Source organism: Oncorhynchus keta, chromosome 4, assembly GCF_023373465.1.
Source record: "Oncorhynchus keta strain PuntledgeMale-10-30-2019 chromosome 4, Oket_V2, whole genome shotgun sequence".
Classification (NCBI taxonomy): Eukaryota; Metazoa; Chordata; class Actinopteri; order Salmoniformes; family Salmonidae; genus Oncorhynchus; species Oncorhynchus keta.
In genome coordinates, this window is record NC_068424.1 from 61,017,484 (window position 1) to 61,031,750 (window position 14,267).

A 14,267-nucleotide genomic window follows, 5' to 3' on the forward strand; every position below is an offset into this window, starting at 1 on the left:
GCCCTGACCACAGGTAGTATCCCAGGCTTCATCGACGTGGTGATGAACCTGAACTCCCCAGCGCTGCTGGAGGACAACCTCATCTGGCAGGCCAAGGCAGCGGGCAAGCGGATGGTGTTCTACGGGGACGACACCTGGGTGAAGCTCTTCCCCAAGCACTTCATGGAGTATGATGGCACGACCTCTTTCTTCGTGTCCGACTACACCGTGGTCAGTCAATGTCGTTATCTGTTTGAAGGTCAGGGTCATATTGACTGAAGTTGAATCTTTTTCTATTATGTAATACTTCAAACATACTCTACTAGGGATGTGACCAATGTAAAAAACAATATTACGTTTAAATGTAAAAAAGAAAGAAAAAAAGATGTGAATTCACAATTCATATGTGGTTCTGAATATGACCCCATATGCCTACCATTTGTCACTAGTTACCACTGCTAGAAAGTCAAACCCAGCCTATTTATACAATTTCTCTTCTTAAAATGTGATTTGAATTCTTACCCTAACCTTAACCACACTGCTAACCTTATCCAAAAATATACTTCTTGTTTTCATACATTTTTACATCCCCACATTTGTGGCTGTGGTAACTTGTGGAAACCATACCAGACAGTGCTCACCTTACTGCTGTCCTCACCCACTCAGCAATGATGGTATTGATGCTGTTTTAGGTTCTCTGTTGTGTGCCTCTCCTCCAAGTTGTCAGTACGTGCTTCTTATCATCAATATGATGGCTAGTTGCAGTGATGTATGACAGCGTGTTCACAGACGTCCCACAATCTGCTGTTATCGCCACGTAAGGAAGGTGTTTGAGAGCTTGTGCTTTATACTTGCAGAGCTATCATTGTACAATGTCAGATTTCTGGCATCTTTTAGTCTGGTTCTAGATATGCCATTAGAGTATTGTTGCCGGCTTCCTCTACCATTGACAATCGCTGCATATCAACTGCAATTATTTCTGCAACCAGCGCTGGGAATTCCTCACTCTGCCCCTTATCGAACTGCTGCCAGCAATGGGTTGGGTCTCACGGTGCCTCTCTTTCAGCATTGCACCTGTACTGCCACTGTAGCTCGTTTCCACCTCGCAGAGTTAGCGTTTCATCGCCTTCTCGTTTAACTTCTCAAAGAATTGCCATACAGAACTTTGCTGCTGTCGCTTCCCTGTCTCACTATTTTTCCAATTGTTAATGACGATGACGTGCTGAGCGCTTTATATCCATGGCAAATCATTTACTACTTACAGCATTGTTGCATTAGGTATTTGTAATACTAAAGTTTTTTTTTGCCTTTATGATCGTGATTGGGACCGTTAATAGTAGTTTTGCTATAACTGCACTGTGATTTTGTAAAAAAATAAAGCTTCCTTAACAGATTTTTTCTAAACACTAACGATCCTAAATGAGTTTAAACGTCACACCCCTATACTGTACACAGTTCGTCAGATTCAGAAACAATGACACAATCAGGAGTTTTCTGTGTTGATACTATATGTCCGCCCTGACTTTTCCTAGGTTGACAACAACGTGACGCGTCACCTAGACAGCACCCTGAAGAGAGACGACTGGGACATTCTGATCTTGCACTACCTGGGCCTGGACCACATCGGCCACATCAGTGGACCCCACAGCTCCCTCATCCAGCCCAAACTAATGGAGATGGATGACATCCTCAAGAAGATTCATGGCTCCCTCATCTTAAAGGTACAGCAGCCTACTTTTCAATAGCAAAATTACACATATTTACTTTGGAGTTCAGATGTTGCCTTTTCATTCTCAATGGGTTGTTTTGTGAAATTAAAAAGCACATTGCATTATATTCAGGCAGTCCATTTCACTGCCAGAGAGGAATTGAAAGATATAGTCTGTGTATATATTGTTCTAATCAATATTCTAAGAAAAACATTTTGAAACTTCATTTTCCATTTACAAATCACTTGCATGTCCGGAAAGATCCCGTTTATTTTCATCTTCTTGTAAATGCGGCTGGAAAATGATGACAAGTATCATCATTTGTTTCTGGGAGAATGTCTTTTTTTGATAAATGCGTTTGAAGCGCTCAACAGTCCTTATCCTTTTTTAAATAGGATCCTGACTGAAAACTGTGTTCTTGTGCATATTTAACCATGTTAGCTTTTTAACTCTTGCGCATATTCAGCAGGGAGCTCTTTGAATGAATTGTGCTTCAAAGGCTCCAAACTCTCCCAGTGGAAGCCTGCTGCTGTTGCCTCTACTGTTCTTTACACAGTACCATTGTGTAAATGTGAATATATTCTATTGTGGTCCCATTGAGTCTCTCTTAGAGCTCTGTGAAAAACCCACAAAGTATGTTCCCTTAGATGACTGAGATAACGAGTTGACTTTCAATGGGTTTTGAGGTATAAAACCTTCCAGTGACTTTCATTACCTTGCAGAACTACCGATATCCTGTTTCTTCACGCTGTGCCGGTGCTGTGATAAAATAAATGAGGCATCGTGCATAGTGGTCGTCTGGGAGACAATCAAACGCAGGCTTCCTTGGCTCTGCCGGTAAAAAGGTAGTTTGAGCTTCTGGCCTACTTTGTCCTGCCCTGATTTATAAAGGAGAAGCCAGTACCTGCACTGCGGAACAACATGCATTCTGAGCTACAGTTTCTGGAGGGGGAGGGATTCAATTGCTATTTTTAGTGTTCACACAATACAATAGGACTGACATTTGTTAATGGACAAGCTACTGGGCAGTGGCTACTTCGAAAAACAGAGGTGGAGGGACTCTGGACATCATTGAAGATGGTCATTCTTACTAGGGCAGGCTTTTCTAAACCATTAGTCTTGCTACTTAAATGGTTTAAGTTCATGTTTGACAATATGCTTACTTGAATTGGTGTTGTCTTGACCATCAAAGGTGTATTTTTGTTGTATAGCTTAACTAAACAGGATTTGGGTTGAAGCTTTCCAAGTCGCAGCCTCTTCATTTTTGGAGGAAAAACAACAATCTGTAACACAATGGATTGCTCAGAAGGCCGACTCCACTCTGGCACATCTTCTGTTGTCTTTTCTCATGTGCACAATTTGATTTCTAAGCATGTTTTTCCACGGTGCTGAAAGCAGCCCTGTCAAATATACTCCTGCTTCTGGGTTCTCACAGCCTTCGATGAAAGGGAATATGGAGGCAAAGAAAATCCGGGCTTGATCAGCATATGTCAACTCCCTTAAACCAGCCACGTTGTGAGTCTGTTCCCTGCCACTGCTGAATCCACCGATCCCGAAACAACAAGAGAGGAAACGTTGCGGGCACAATCTGCCATATCTGCTAGTGTCAACATCCTGTCCCCACTTATTTAAACTGTCTGGTCCACTGAGGTTTAGATGATTCTCTTTCCCCCTCTGTGTAATGGCTGCTGAAGGCAACACTCTCCTCAGAAAATAAGGAAATAATATAATTAAGGTACCAAAGATAGTTACTGTCAGTTTATGAAGGCTAATCTATTGAAGATAGTCTCACTAAAAATCCTTTCATCTCTAGGAACCTTGGTGCGAAAGCAGCGGTGCGTAGCTCCAGACCAGCCATGGTCTAGGCCTTTTTAATCCTTGTCTTTACACAAAGGACTGATGTTCTACCATTAAATCACATCAAGCTTTATTTATACAGCACATTTCAGACATGGAATGCAACTTGCTTCACAGGAAAAAACAATTAAAAAATGTAGTACACAACAAACATAAGAGGATAAAAAAAACAAAAGAATAACAATAAAAACTGAATGACTAAAAAGCTCCCTAAGGAAGGATATCATGTTGTCTACAGACAACGGGAGTGACTATATCCCAGTTAAACGGAGAGGAAGAGAGAGGAACGAGTGTAAAATAGACATGTCCTTACAGATTTTCCTCATCCCGAAGTCAATCTCAATCATCCAGAGCGAGAAGACTTTACTTTTTAGAAGAGGGGCAGGGGGCCAATTCTCACACAAAGCAGTAGAGCATTAGCCATGAAACAACATCATGAACATCAACATCATCCCTCTTGTACTGTAGACTTCTTTGATAATGCATTCAGTTCAGCTCATATCCTCGGATGTCTTTGAAAGTTGAACTGCACTGTGGAGTACACACATTTTAAATGGAAAAGCCAGGACACACACACAGGAACTAGATCACACAGAACTTGCAATCAATTGAATTTAGAAGTATGTTTACCAGTGAGAACCAATTTCTTGTATACACTGAATGTTCGTCCTTCAGTGTATGCAACCATTCAATGTATCGAAATAATTGGTTCTCGATTTCAGAGGTTGATATACAGTACAAGTCAAAAGTTTCGACACCTAATCATGCCAGCGGATTTCTTTCTTTGTACTATTTTCTACATTGTAGAATAATAGTGAAGTCATCAAAATTATAAAATAACACATATGTAGTAACCAAAAAAATGTTAATCAAAACATATCATAACAGATTCTTCAAAGTAGCCACCATTTGCCTTGACAGCTATACACACTCTTGGCATTCTCTCAACCAGCTTCATGAGGTAGCCAACTGGAATGCATTTCAATTAACAGGTGTGCCTTGTTAAAAGTTACATTTGTGGAATTTCTTTCCTTGATTTGTTTGAGCTAAATCAGTAGTTATGATAAGGTAGGGGTGGTATACAGAAGATGATCCATATTATGGCAACAACAGCTCAAATAAGCAAAGAGAAATGACAGTCCATCATTACTTTAATACATGAAGGTCAGTCAATACGAATGTTTCAAGAAGTTTGAAAATGTCTTCAACTGCTGTCGCAAAAGGCGCTATGATGAAGCTGGCTCTTATGAGGACCACCACAGGAAAGGAAGATCCAGAGTTACCTCTCCTGCAGAGAATAAGTTCATTAGAGTTAAATGCACCTCAGATTGCAGCCCAAATAAATGTTTCACAGACTAACAGACACATCTCAACATCAACTCTTCAGAGGAGACTTCATGGTTGAATTGCGGCAAAGAAACCACTACTAAAGGGTGGGCGGCAGCGTAGCCTAGTGGACTAGTAACCGGAAGGTTGCGAGTTCAAACCCCCGAGCTGACAAGGTCGTTCTGCCCCTGAACAGGCAGCACTGTTCCCAGGCCGTCATTGAAAATAAGAATGTGTTCTTAACCGACTTGCCTGGTTAAATAAAGGTACAAAAAAATAAATAAAAAGACACCAATAAGAAAATGAGACTTGCTTGGGCCAAGAAACACGAGCAATGGACATTAGACCGGTGGAAATCTGTCCTTTGGTCTGATGAGTTAAAATGTGAGTTTATTAGTTCCAACCGCCGTGTCTTTGTGAGACGCAGAGTAGGTGAACGGATGATCTCCGCATGTGTGGTTCCCACCAAAAAGGTTTGGGAACCACTGCTTTAAATGACCAGCCATTCACACTTTCTTTCACATCAATTCTATTTGTTATTTTGTAAAGAATGTAAGTGTTTTTTTCAGATGAATGTGTTCGTTGTTGTTATCGTTTTTCAGGATGTGCTATGTGTTTACTAGTATATTTATACAAAGCAATTCAAGTACGAGGGTCACCTAAATACTGCGATAAAAATGGTTAAAACATTCATACGAATTTGTTACAATGATCTCTGGAATGTTGTTACAAACAGAATAAACCGTTATTTGTTTTCTAGGGTAGGATGGAGTTTCAGTCTTGCAGATTACATCACCTTGTGGTTTAGGTATCCATCAATTTAGAAACCCCCCAAACTCAGCCATGTCCATGTCAGCCTGCATCCCAGGAGTTAATCTTAGTTCAGAGCAGAAGATTCCTCTTTCTGTAAGTGGTGGTTGTGTTATTCTATGTTGTCCTGAGGTCTGCAATAACAAGAAAAACAACAAACCAACACCTCCCTCTTCACCTGATTCTCCTGTTCTCTGAGAGGCCTGATTGAGTGGCTGACGTGCTCGCTTCCATCCCTAGACACCAGGCAGATGAGCTTGCAGAACAGGCTCAGTTCCTGGTGTTGGTCTGGGCACCAATAATCTTTGGCCCTTTCCTGTCTCGCCTCTTCTTTCAGCTGCTCTGCCAAGTTCTTCAGATTTTTGTTGATCTGAAAGCTTGATCTGAGCGTTGCACTCCGGGCAGGATCCGTTGGAGGCATGTCATGCAGAAGGTGGGGTGGTTGGAGAGAGACAGGTTTGGTGTAGATTTCTGTACAGACAGCAGCGGAGGTGGTATTTCATAGCAGAAATGAGAAAGTTAAGACAAGTCTGTTTCTAAAGCACAGCTGCAAGTTAACCTTTGCTCTCAGCCTCAAGTGATTGGTGTTTCTGTCTTAAAGGGCAGGACGTTCCCTTATACACATACAGGACAATACTTTTCCCACAGTCACTCTGGTCTTATCCTTAATCCAACACATTTATGATGTTTATTACCGTTAGGCCAAGCCAGACATTGAACCATGTTATTGTATTAAATGGTTCCTCTATCATATTGAAGCACATGTATCAATATGTGTATTGAATAACTAAAGAAAGATGCACACCCATATAATAATGTATGGATCAATTCTTGAACAGCTGATGCAAGGCATGATCCATATTATAATTAACAAATAGAATACAATTATACCTTGACTACTTGAAATGTCATGTTTTGAGCATGTGAATGTAGAAAGTCAAAGTTGAACCTCTTAAAAGTAGAAGGTCTTCACAGAAAGCTTTGCTTGATAAAGCGGTCTCTCGTCACTCATGGAAATGACCTAAGGCCTCTAAGGGAACCTCAAAGATTGTGATTGTTTTGGGAAGGTAAAACATTTTCCTTACAAAGCCCCCAAAGGATGTTTACAGATACTGTGCATTTTTAAAAGGTGAAACCAGAATATTTCAGACTTCAATTGTGAGTCGAACCACTTTGAATAGTCTGTTTCAAGCCACAGAAGAATCCATAAAAACATCCTCTTCGTGCGACTACCCAGAGAACTTCCATGCATTTATCCATTTTGGTATGACATTTCATGTCACTATGACATTGAAAGGCATGAGAGTTACAGCTCTTTATTTTTCTCTCTTTCAGTGTGGGCATCTGTGCAATCAACTTTTCAGCACGGATGCTCAGAACGTTTGTCATTTGGTTTGAAAGTATAGATTTTCTTCCCATTTTTAAAGCTCTGATGAGTGCTGGCCTCGGTAATAGGAGGGTGACATGCAGGACACTGCCATCTCTCATCCTTTTACCTTTTTCATTCTTGCAACAATTTGCCTCAGGGTCAGCCCCTATTCTCCTAGCACATCACTCTCCCACGTTACAATCTGGGAATGACGTGAGGTAGGTAGCCTAGTGGTTAGTGTTGTGCCAGTAACTGAAAGGTTGCTGGTTCGAATCCCTGAGCTGTCAAGGCTCTGCCGATTTGCCCCTGAGCAAGGCACTTAACCCTAATTGCTCCTGTAAGTTGCTCTGGTTAAGAGTGTCAGCTAAATGACTCAAATGTAAAAAAATAAATTAAAGGACCTAAACTCTGTTATGATGCTGCATATTGCACACCCCGTCACCCACAGAACTTGCTGTGTGAAAAGTTGAACACTCATATCAAATTGTCTTTTGTTGAAGCTGGGATAAGAGGAGTTTTTTTTTGTTTTGTGGAAAATAAATTTTAGTTTGTTTTTCTTGTTCCTTCCGAGATGGGCAACATTTACAATTTGTGGATTACTCCCAGCAGCATGGCATTAAATCAATCGGAATACGGCACGGCAACGTATGTGTTTGGTCAGCTACAAATGAGCACACTGGCAGTACCGCATCGTAAATCACAATGGCTGCCTCATTGCAGGAGAGGGGAATGATAATTTGTATATCTCCCCTGTTCTGTTTGGTCCCCAGGAAGAGTAGCTGCTAATTGGCAACAGCTAATGGGGATACTAATAAAATACTTTTGCTCTGCCTCCTTATAGACTCAACTGAACAAATAACCCAATCTGGGATGATAAGGACATTATTTGTCCGCCCGCAGTTCATCGATCTTCATCTGTGATAGACTTTTCAATGTTTGTCTCCTTGCTTTCCAACAGACTGCACCTGCAACTTGCGATGTCTGGCAGATTGACACTTTCCTGCTGGTGCTGAACACCCCGCTTGAAGAGGCCCTAGGGTTGTTTAATCAGAAATACAAATTGCCCGGCAGTCAGGACACCTCGCAGAGCTGTGGCAGCAAGCAGGTCCTAGACTCACTGATTAAACACCAATCAAAGTCGAGCAAGCGTTTTGGGGGGTTGAGGCCTCAGCGCTAGCATTCATTCGTCTTCATCTAGTGGAGGTTTGCCCCTTTTTCCACGCAGTGCCAATGATTATTACTTAAAGCCCTACTGTCTTCACATTTGCAGTTTATACTGTTTCTGTGGTTCAGTATTGTTTCTTGAATGAATAAATATGCCTAGACATTTTCGTGAAATGTGGCTTGTTTAAATACTAGGGTATACGGATGCAGTGCTACTAGCTTCCTGGTGAGTTCGGAAGAGCCCGACAATGGGTTTACCAAATCTTAAATGACTTTCTATTGAAGACACAAAGACAGAATTTCCCACCCATCCCCCATAGTTTGAAGCTGGCTTTGGAAGAAAAAAATGAAGCCATGTCAATTAATTATAATCCACAAAATAATTCACATTTCCTGCTGCTGCAGGATTATTATCCTGCAAACTGGCTCAATTTAATATGTAGATTTTTGATTTTATTAGGATCCCCATTAGACAACACCAATGGCGACAGCCAGTCTTAGTAGAGAGTGAATTATTTCAGGTTTATTTCTTTCATCACATTCCCAGTGGGTCAGAAGTTTACATACACTCAATTAGTATTTGGTAGCATTGCCTTTAAATTGTTTAATTTGGGTCAAATGTTTGGGGTTGCCTTCTACAAGCTTCCCACAATAAGTTTGGTGAATTTTGGCCCATTCCTCCTGACAGAGCTGGTGTAACTGAGTCAGGTTGTAGGCCTCCTTGCTCGCACAGGCTTTTTCAGTTCTACCCACAAATGTTCTATGGGATTGAGGTCAGGGCTTTGTGATAGCCACTCCAATACCTTGACGATGTTGTCCTTAAGCCATTTTGCCACAACTTTGGAAGTATGCTTCTGGTCATTGTCCATTTAGAAGACCCATTTGCGACCATGCTTGAACTTCCTGACTGATGTCTTGAGATGTTGCTTCAATATACCCACATAATTTCCCTCCTCATGATGCCATATATTTTGTGAAGTGCACCACCCCCACAACATGATTCTGCCACCCCCGTGCTTCACGGTTGAGATGGTGTTCTTCGGTTTGCAAGCCTCCCCCTTTTTCCTCCAAACATAACGATGATCATTATGGCCAAACAGTTCTATTTTTGTTTAATCGGACCAGAGGACATTTCTCCAAAAAGTATGATCTTTGTCCCCATGTGCAGTTGCAAACCGTAGTCTGGCTTTTTTATGGTCGTTTTGGAGCAGTGGCTTCTTCCTTGCTGAGTGGCCTTTCAGCTTATGTCGATATAGGACTCGTTTTACTGTGGATATAGATACTTTTGTACCTGTTTCCTCCAGCATCGCACCAAAGAACGCATCTCCTTCCTGAGCAGTATGACGGCTGTGTGGTCCCATGGTTTTTATACTTGCGTACTGTTGTTTGTACAGATGAATGTGGTACCTTCAGGCCTTTGGAAATTGCTCCCAAGGATGAACCAGACTTGTGGAGGTCTACAATTTTATTTCTGAAGACTTGGCTGATTTCATTTGATTTTCCCATGATGTCAAGCAAAGAGGCAGTGAGTTTGACGGTAGGCCTTGAAATACATCCACAGGTACACCTCCAATAGGCTAAATGACATCATTTGAGTCAATCCGAAGATTCTAAAGCCATGACATAATTTTCTGGAATTTTCCAAGCTGTTTATCTTAGTATATGTTAACTTCTGACCTAATGGACTTGTGATACAGTAAATTATAAGTGAAATAATCTGTCTGTAAACAATTGTTGGGAAAATGACTTGTGTCATGCACAAAGTGGATGTCCCAACCGACTTGCCAAAACTATAGTTTGTTAACCTCTAGCGACGAGCAATCCCGTATCCAGGAGCGTAATCATAGCCTCAAGCGCATTACCATAATGCAACGTTTCCTATTCATGAAAATCGCAAATGAAATGAAATAAATATATTGAAACACAAGCTTAGCCTTTTGTTAACAACACTGTCATCTCAGATTTTGAAAATATGCGTTACAGCCAACGCTAGACAAGCATTTGTGTAAGTTTAGCATGGCATAATGCTATGCTAGGCTGTGCTGGCCGCAGGCAGCATTTTCACAAAAATAAGAAAAGCAACCAAATTAAATCATTTACCTTTGAAGGACTTCAGATGCTTTCACTCAGGAGACTCCCAGTTAGATAGCAAATGTTCCTTTTTTCCAAAAATAATATTTTGGTAGGCGAAAACCGTCACGTCACTTTTGTTCATCCTGCTTGGCTGAGAAATCGACAGAAAAATACTTCAACTATAATGCATTAGCATAAATGCAACTTTTTCTATTCATGAAAATCGCAAATGAAATGAAATAAATATATTGAAACACAAGCTTAGCCTTTTGTTAACAACACTGTCATCTCAGATTTTCAAAATATGCTTTTCAACCAAAGCTACACAAGCATTTGTGTAAGAGTATTGATAGCCTAGCATAGCATTAAGCCAAGCATTCAGCAGGCAACATTTTCACAAAAACAAGAAAAGCATTCAAATAAAATAATTGACCTTTGAAGAACTTTGGATGTTTTCAATGAGGAGACTGTCAGTTAGATAGCAAATGTTCCTTTTTTCCAAAAATAATATTTTGGTTCACGTCACGTTTGTTCATCCTGCTTGGCTGAGAAATCGACAGAAAAATACTTCAACTATAATGCATTAGCATAAATGCAACTTTTTCTATTCATGAAAATCGCAAATGAAATGAAATAAATATATTGAAACACAAGCTTAGCCTTTTGTTAACAACACTGTCATCTCAGATTTTGAAAATATGCGTTACAGCCAACGCTAGACAAGCATTTGTGTAAGTTTAGCATGGCATAATGCTATGCTAAGCAGGCGACATTTTCACAAAAATAAGAAAAGCAACCAAATTAAATCATTTACCTTTGAAGGACTTCAGATGCTTTCACTCAGGAGACTCCCAGTTAGATAGCAAATGTTCCTTTTTTCCAAAAATAATATTTTGGTAGGCGAAAACCAAATCACGTCACTTTTGTTCATCCTGCTTGGCTGAGAAATCGACAGAAAAATACTTCAACTATAATGCATTAGCATAAATGCAACTTTTTCTATTCATGAAAATCGCAAATGAAATGAAATAAATATATTGAAACACAAGCTTAGCCTTTTGTTAACAACACTGTCATCTCAGATTTTCAAAATATGCTTTTCAACCAAAGCTACACAAGCATTTGTGTAAGAGTATTGATAGCCTAGCATAGCATTAAGCCAAGCATTCAGCAGGCAACATTTTCACAAAAACAAGAAAAGCATTCAAATAAAATAATTGACCTTTGAAGAACTTCGGATGTTTTCAATGAGGAGACTGTCAGTTAGATAGCAAATGTTAATTTTTCCAAAAAATATTATTTGTGTAGGAGAAATCGCTCCGTTTTGTTCATCACTTTTGGCTAAGAAAAAAAAACGAAAATTCATTCACTACAACGCCAAACTTTTTTCCAAATTAACTCCATAATATCGACAGAAACATGGCAAACGTTGTTTAGAATCATCCTCAAGGTGTTTTTCACACATCTATTCGATGATAAATCCTTTGTGGCAGTTGGGTTTCTCCTCAGTAGCAAACAGAAAAGTACTGCAGCTGGAGATTACGCAATAATTGCAACGGAGGAGACCAAGCGACCACCTGGTAAATGTAGTCTCTTAGGGTCAATCTTCCAATGATATGCCTACAAATACGTCACAATGCTGCAGACACCTTGGGGAAAACGTGGAGAAGGTAAGCTGACTCCTAGCTCCTCCACAGCCATATAAGGAGTCATTGCCGTGAGGCGGTTTCAAAAAATGCGGCACTTCCTGATTGTATTTTTATCTGGGTTTTTTCTGTAACATCAGTTCTGTGGCACTCACAGACAATATCTTTGCAGTTTTGGAAACGTCAGAGTGTTTTCTTTCCAAAGCTGTCAATTATATGCATAGTCAAGCATCTTTTCGTGACAAAATATCTTGTTTAAAACGGGAACCTTTTTCATCCAAAAATTAACAGCGCCCCCTATATCGAAGAAGTTAACAATACATTTTCTGGGGTGGTTGAAAAACGAGTTTTGGTGACTCCAACCTAAGTGTATGTAAACGTCCGACTTCAACTTATATATGTATGTGTATATATATATATTTGAGAGTAGAAAATAACATGGCTATATACAGGGAGTACCAATACTGAGTTGATGTGCAGGGGTACGAGGTAATTAAGTTAGCTATGTACTGAACATTTATGTAAGGGTAAAGTGACTAGGCAACAGGATAGATAATAGACAGTAGTTGCAGTGTGTGTGTGTGTGTGTGTGTCGTCAGTGTGCATGTTATGCGTGGGCGTATGAAGTGTTTGTGTTGGAGTGCAAGTATGTGTGTGTGCATAGTCTGCAAAAAAGGATCAATGCAGGTACTCAGTGTAGCCATTAGATTAGCTATTTAGCAGTCCTGTTTAGAAGTCTTATGGCTTGAGGATAGAAGCTTTTTAGGGTCCTGTTGGTTCCAGACTTGGTGCATTGGTACCGCTCGCTTGCCGTGCGGTAGCAAATTCCTTGAATTTGTTCTGAAGAGACTTTGAAAAGACCCCTAGTGGCATTTCTGGTGGTGTGTCTGTCAATGCTGTGTGTAAGTCGACTATGCAAACAATTTGGAATTTCCAACACATTCATGTTACTTATAAAAACAAGAAGCGAAGAGAGACTGACATGCATAGTATTGATATTAGCTCTCTGAATTACAATGAAAAACAATAATTACTGCTCTGTTCAGGGCCAACTGCAGCATAACAAGGTCCTTCTTTGCAGCACTTGACTAAAAGACTGGACAATAATCCAGATAAAACCAGAGCCTGCAGGACTTGCTTTGTGGAGTATGGTATCAGAAAAGCAGATCATCTTTCACAGACAGACCACTCACCTTCTTTATAACTGTTGAACCTGTATATTTTGAACATGACTGTTTACAATCTAAGGTAGGGGTGTCAATCTCATTCCATGAATGGCCTAGTCTACAGGTTTTATTTTTTTCCTGTAATTTAAGCTCTAGAAAACCAGGTGTGGGGAGTTCCTAACTTATTAGTGACCTTAAGTCATCAATCAAGTACAAGGGAAGAGCAAAAACCAGACACTCAGCCCTCCGTGGAATGAGTTTGATACCTGTGATCTAAGGTAAAACCAAGTAATTGAGTCTCCTAAAATTGCTCAACAACTATACCGTTCATTACCAGATTCAGCTGAAGTCTACAATTTAGGGAATGATTCGTTTTAAGAGATGTTCAGGACCAGTTTATTACTGGCCACTCATTCAAACATTGACTGCAACTCTTTGTTTAGGTTTGCAGTGACTTCACTAGCTGTGGTTGCTGATGCATACATGGACACGCAAGCTTTGTTTAATGCCAGTGGCAGGTCATTGGTAAAAAATATAAAAGAGTAGAGGGCCAAGAGAGCTGCCCTGCGGTACACCACACTTTACATTTTTGACATTAGAGAATCTTCCATGAAAGAAAACCCTCTATAGAAAACCCTCTATAAACCCTCTATAGTTCTATTAGATAGAGAGCTCTGAATCCATGATATGGCAGAGGTTAAACAGCCATAACACAAGTTTTCTCAACAACAGGTTATGATTAATAATATCAAAGGCTGCACTGAAATCTGAGAGTACAGCTCACACAATCTTATATTCAATGTCTTTCAACCAATCATTAGTAATTTGTGTCAGTGCAGTAAATGTTGAGTGCCCTTATCTATAAGCATGCTCCAAGTTAGTTCATTTGTTTACAGAGAAACAGCGTTGTATTTGGTCATTGTGTTTGGTGAGGTGACCCTATTACCACCACACCAAAAGTCATGAGTCAGCTATTCGAGTGCATACTGCTGACATGTATTTTTTCCCCCTGCCCGTGTTCATGCCCGTTTCATAATAGGACAATCTAAATACAAAATAATTTGACGTATTAGTAAAGACTAGATTAAATTGAGAATAGTCTGATGAGTGAAGATAAGATCACTTGATGAGAGAACACTATGTGCAGCCTGATGCAAGGAACGGAGCA

The 14,267-nt window shown here is 40.2% G+C and overlaps 1 protein-coding gene and 1 long non-coding RNA gene across 6 annotated transcripts in view; one reads left to right on the forward strand and one right to left on the reverse strand.

The window, feature by feature from the left end:
• Window positions 1–14,267, forward strand: part of LOC118379987 (GPI ethanolamine phosphate transferase 2-like) — a 129,347-nt gene that overhangs the window by 20,139 nt on the left and 94,941 nt on the right. For 4 of the 5 annotated variants that reach the window (XM_035766987.2, XM_052511832.1, XM_035767009.2 and 1 more), the window contains exons 3-4: window positions 1–210; window positions 1,512–1,700. In XM_035766987.2, coding sequence (XP_035622880.1) covers window positions 1–210; window positions 1,512–1,700 — 399 coding nt within the window. Of the gene's footprint in view, window positions 239–1,511; window positions 1,701–14,267 lie in introns of all 5 variants that reach the window. The other variant, XM_035766995.2, reaches the window with a different exon arrangement.
• On the reverse strand, window positions 3,599–6,208 carry LOC127926438 (uncharacterized). The gene is made up of 2 exons (XR_008124165.1): window positions 5,668–6,208; window positions 3,599–4,833 (listed from the first exon to the last, which is right to left on the reverse strand). It is a non-coding gene; the product is annotated as an uncharacterized LOC127926438 (long non-coding RNA).